At 38.9% G+C, this 6008-nt stretch overlaps 1 protein-coding gene across 1 annotated transcript in view; it reads left to right on the top strand.

The window, feature by feature from the left end:
- Positions 1 to 6008, top strand: part of ryr2a (ryanodine receptor 2a (cardiac)) — a 128078-nt gene that overhangs the window by 37812 nt on the left and 84258 nt on the right. The window contains 1 exon segment of the mRNA XM_016257042.1: positions 5711 to 5731. Coding sequence (XP_016112528.1) covers positions 5711 to 5731 — 21 coding nt within the window.

The raw sequence follows: 6008 nt of genomic DNA, 5'->3' as shown, positions 1-6008 counted from the left end.
GTGTGTGTGTGTGTGTGTGTGTGTATGTATATGTGTGTGTGTGTGTGTGTGTGTATGTGTATATGTGTGTGTGTGTGTGTGTGTGTGTGTGTGTTTTTTTTTGAGTGTGTGTGGGTGTTTGAGTGTGTGTGTGTGTGTGTGTGTGTGAGAGAGAGAGTGTGTGTGTCCTGTGGCGGCTCTGACTCATCTGCCCTCTGTTTGATCTGTTGTTAGCGGGTTCATGCGGTCAGGTCGGCCGGTCACATGATTCACTCTGGATCACAGGCGTATTATCTGTTCCAAACCTCTCTGTGTGTGTCTACAGCCAGTTAGCAGAGATTCACAGGAAGTGACATAGGGATTTGGACGGTGGTGTTTGTCTTATTTTTAGGCACAGCATCATTTGATTTGATTTGATTCAAGAGTCATGATTCCAGTGTGATTCTCAATTCAGTTAGTGTCACTGCAGCACGTGAGTCTTCAAAGTGTTTCATTGCTGGCATTTTTAGAGTTCCTACAGATGTATCTGATCTCTAGATGTTTATTTATTCATTTTAATAGAAAGATTGAAACTTACTGTATCTTTAACTGTAATGTTTTTCAGTGAAACCTTAATAATGAATTAAAGATTTCAAGTGAATGCAGTCACTCTGGCATGTAAAAAAGGCTTTTTTAGTGCACAAGATATTGGTTTCAGTACAAGAAGTTATGTTAAAATAAAATATTAATCTCTCACACAAAAATATTTAATTTTATTTTAAATGACAAAAGCTTTGATTAAGATATACATCATTAGATGCAAAAATTCTGGCTGTGCTTAATGGGTACATGTTTGTTCCCTTTAAGCACACCCCTGTTCCCATTAAGCTCGCATCATGTTTTATTAAAAATTCTTGTTTATTTTAAACAAAGTCAATAACAAAAAAACAACAATAAAATCAAGCAACAAGGCATTCAATCTGATCAGTTATATATTCACAGTGAAGTGTCGTTTAAGCACATTGCAGCATCTAGACTAGTCCACGTTCAGCTAAGTAACACATATTAAAAAATTAAATAACAAAACATTTCATTCACGGGGATGAACACAGAAACTAGCCTCATTATGAAGTCTCCTATTGAAGGAATGTCTACTTATCTATAGTCTCTTAAGGCTGGAATACACTACATGATTTTTGCCCCAATTTTGCACAGATTTACCATCTGGAGAAGTTGATGCTAGTTGCTGAAGGTCAGAGCCAGTCTGCAGATTTGAGTCGACTGATTCCTTAGAAGATCACGCAGTGTATGATGGTCACAGACTCCGATTTTTTAGCTTCAGACTTTGATTCCATCCAGTCGGAGGAGATCAAACATGTTTGATATTTTCACATTATTTTCATTTCATTTCACGTGTCTCCTAGCAACAATGCACACATTTCTGGCTGAGTTTGTTGCGATCGGAGCGACTTGAAGGCCTGGTAGTGTGTGATCTTCAGTCGTTTAGTGTATGATGCCCAGTTTGACTGGTTACAAGTCACAAAGGAAAACTAGCCATCATGCACTAAACGATCATACACTGGTGTTTTAAAAATCTGTTCACATTTTAAAAGTTGTGTAGTTTATTCCAGCCTTTAGTTGCTTTTTCCCTGGACAGATACGACAGGTTTCTGATGGCTCCTTCTTTGTTCGGAAGACAGGCCTCTTTCATCTTTGGTCATAAACTATAATTACGTCTAGTTATCTTAAAGCTGTTCAAATAAGTTAACCATTTTATAAAGATTAACTTAAAGTGACAACCATCAGTTTATATTTAAAATCAGTTTATGAAGTAATGTTATGAAGAGCTTAAAGAGAGCACACTGAGCTTGATTGGAGCAGTAACAATTTTTCATAAATGTCATGTAATATTTATTCAAATGACAAAGATTTTGCTAAATAAATAATCTAGGTCATGTATTAAGTTCATACATATTTTAATATGTACAACTATTATTGACAATATCTATGAAATGATACTTTTTCTTATTGATGTCACGCTGAAGCTGTGTGATTTTCATAGTAGTGTAACCTTAAAATAATATGAAATCAGTAATGCCTGTGAAGTAATATATTAGCAAAGCACACAATCTTATACAGCTAGTCAGCTAACTGTGTTCTGTAGCATCTGCGCTGTGTTGCTAAAACTGTCTTTTGGATCTAATGTAATTATTTCCTACAGGTTATAATATGCAAAAGTATAAACATTAATCTCTTAATTTTACAGTAAGTAGTGAAACACCCCCAAAATAAAGGCTTGAACGTCTAAAACATGCACATTTAAGGGGCTCCTCTTTTAGTGAAAGTTTTCAGACAGCTTTCAGAATGTCCAGCAGACAGCGTGCACACACGGAGACCCGTATCTCAGCGTGCACGGATCTGATTGGCTTGAAATCACAGGAGGAATGTAGTAACACACATCAACTGGTTAAGACATCAAGTAGGATAATACATTATTTTTTCTTTTTATAATCTGAGTGCTTAATGGGTACGTTTACCCAGTTGTTTTTTTAACAATTATTTATTTGTTTTAAATTGACGTTTTATGATTGAATTCAATGTTATCTTTTCATCAGCTCAGTTTGTGAAACCCTGCGTTAGACTAACACTCTTCGGCTGTGGCACTATATATCTAAGCTTATGGTCTGATTATTATTTTGTGTGAATGGATCAGTGTTGTTTGAGGAAGAATCACATTTGCTTTCGCCCTCCTCTGCTCTTCCTGTTGCTGCACTGGAATAAATAAATAGCAACCCTGAATTACAGCCACAGTGGAGTGTGTGTGTGTGTGTGTATGTGTGTGTGTATGTGTGTGTGCGTGTGTGTGTGTGAGTGCGTGCGCGTGTGTGTGTGTGTGTGTGAGTGTGAGTGCCTTAGGTTGAGCAGTGCAGGATAAAAGAGGAGATCTGGAGGAGTAAATGCTGAGTGTAGCAGGAGCGCAGTGAGATGCAGTGGGTGTGAGAGAGAGAGACAGACAGATCCTGCCAATGCAGAAGTGTCTCACTGTGCGTGAAGAAGCGTCACATGTGGAGGAGGAAAAGGGAAGATCAAACCCAATCGCTGCTTGCCGCTCGCTCTGAATCACACTTTAATGGTGACTGTTCTCTTTCAGGTCCAGTTGGCATGATCACATTTGCAGGCTCGGAGGATGTGATGTAAATCTCATTTATAGAAGTCTGATGCGCTGTGAGAGAGAGTTTAGTCCTACACACTGCGGTGAAGCTTCAGAGCTGATGGGTGGTGTGTGTGTGTGAGGGCTGGGCAGACTGCACCAAAACACACACACAGTGTCAGTATGTGGAGGTTCAGTCTCCGTTCACTCATGTGTTCAGTTATATAAGTGCAGCGCTGCTGTTTGACTCCTCATCAACATCAAACTAACATCCATATCAACATCTGAGAGGCGCGGATCAGCTCCAGCAGATTTACTGTAGGACATAAACACATTGATATTTGTGTTTGATAGAGCCATCTGACTGATTCACCATCACAACAACAAATAATTCAGCCAAAAAATACTGAATCTGTCATGATTTACCCGTGCTGCTCTTTTCACCAGCAGTTCAGTGATGATCAATCTCCAGAAAAGACAAAAACACCTTAAAGGGGACATTGGATGCGAAATTCACTTTTACTTGCTGTTTGCATATAATTGTGTCTTAGCAGTGTGTGGACACAACCACCCTACAATGATAAAAATACATTTGCTCCTTTTTTTTTAATCCCCAAAAAACCTAACCAATAATCAAGCCGTTTTGATTTTCTGAGCAGTATGGGCAGACTGCACCAAAACACACACACAGTGTCAGTATGTGGAGGTTCAGTCTCCGTTCACTCATGTGTTCAGTTATATAAGTGCAGCGCTGCTGTTTGACTCCTCATCAACATCAAACTAACATCCATATCAACATCTGAGAGGCGCGGATCAGCTCCAGCAGATTTACTGTAGGACATAAACACATTGATATTTGTGTTTGATAGAGCCATCTGACTGATTCACCATCACAACAACAAATAATTCATCCAAAAAATACTGAATCTGTCATGATTTACCCGTGCTGCTCTTTTCACCAGCAGTTCAGTGATGATCAATCTCCAGAAAAGACAAAAACACCTTAAAAACAATGTCCCCTACATTGGATGCGAAATTCACTTTTACTTGCTGTTTGCATATAATTGTGTCTTAGCAGTGTGTGGACACAACCACCCTACAATGATAAAAATACATTTGCTCCTTTTTTTTTAATCCCCAAAAAACCTAACCAATAATCAAGCCGTTTTGATTTTCTGAGCAGTATGATGTCATACTGCTCAGGCCCCGCCCACAGCCGCTGACAGACTGTCCTTTATTAGCATAGCTCCGCCCTCAGCCAGTTGTGCGCTGTCCGCTGTTTTCTCCGCACTCGAGCATCTGCAGCGACAACAACGACGTCTCGTAAGCAGTGCAGGTGTTTTGCAGCTGGATGTAAAAGTGAACATAAGACATCAGAGCCGCCGAGGACGCAGTGCATTAGTTTTGTTTTTGGTGGTAATGCGCCACCGTATACACCTAAACTCACCTTATAAAGTCATGCGATGGTTTTATGAGAAACAAACTGAAATAAAAATCATTTTTGAGTGTTCAGATCTCATTCAGGATTAATGCATTCAGTTATGACACGCGTGAGAGCCAGTGCAGTTATAAAGTATCATGTGACTTAAAAAAAAATATGATTATTAATATTATGTTTTTTTTTTTTTTTTAATTCTCCATATAGTTTTGGTGAAAAATAAATATTTTCTTCTGATTATTATAATCTCAGATATGCACAGATGTTTTCCAGACAGTATGTAAACAGTTTGCTTTAGTACTGTCCATTACTTAATTTGGGAAATAAAATAAATAATAAATAATTCATGTGTTAATTTATTTTGTCTTATAATAAACAGTTTTATTGTCTTTACAATGTTACAATACTTTTCTCATTCAGCATTTTGTGTGTGTGTGTGTGTGTGTGTGTGTGTGTGTGTGAATATATAGAGGTCTTGATATTTTAAGTAGGGGTCTCTACCGATCAGTAATCATCATATTTGGAGGATTTTGGCATCAAAAACATTGAAAAGCCCCAATGTAGATGACTGTTATGACACTTTGCTGCTTTTCTTCCTTTCTGGAGTTTGATGCTTTCATTGAATGATGAGTTATTCCCTCAGACGTGTTGTGATGGTGTTGAGAGGTTGTGTGTGATCTGAGGTCAGCGTGAGCTATTATCTGCTCTCCGTTTCTTTCTCATTCCAGCTCTGGCTCATTTATTAATCTAATAATTGATCGAACTCACTAACCGTGTGATCATGCTGCAGGAAATGATGTTTTAGCTTTTGTTTTTGTGACTAAAAACAAAAAAGCATTTCGATAAAACATCCACATCATGGCTCCGTTCATTCATGAGCAGAGGACGACCTTTGACCTCCGATGACCCTACAGGTGTATTAATAATTCCTTTATGCAGAATAGAATAGTTTTTCCCCTAGTGTTTTTTCACCCACATCAAATAACAAACATTTATAATTAACAGAAATATTAATTGAATAACAAAGAAACAGGAACCCAAAGATTTAACTGCAAAACCCATCAACCTCTGCTGAAATGAAGGAGTCTGATGTGTTACTTCATGATGATGGAAGCATGACGTTTCCTTTCTTTTCTTTCTGTTGTGTGTCCATTGCTCCACAGCTCATAGACATGGAGAAATGGGTACGTGGATTCACACACACACACACACACACACACACACACACACACTCACAGACACACTCACCCACACACACACTCACTCACTCACTCACTCACACAGACACACATACACTCACTCACTCACTCTCTCACACGCACACACACACTCACACACTCACTCTCTCACACACATTCACACACACACACACACACACCCACGCACCCACACACACACACACACACACACACACACACGCTCCCCCACTCACCCACTCCCACCCTCACACACAGACCCACC

The sequence above is a fragment of the Sinocyclocheilus grahami genome, unplaced genomic scaffold (genome assembly GCF_001515645.1).
Source record: "Sinocyclocheilus grahami isolate Dianchi unplaced genomic scaffold, SAMN03320097.WGS_v1.1 scaffold1505.1, whole genome shotgun sequence".
In the NCBI taxonomy this organism is placed as follows: domain Eukaryota; kingdom Metazoa; phylum Chordata; class Actinopteri; order Cypriniformes; family Cyprinidae; genus Sinocyclocheilus; species Sinocyclocheilus grahami.
Note: the sequence above shows the minus strand (reverse complement) of the source record. Positions and strands in the feature narration are given on the sequence as shown.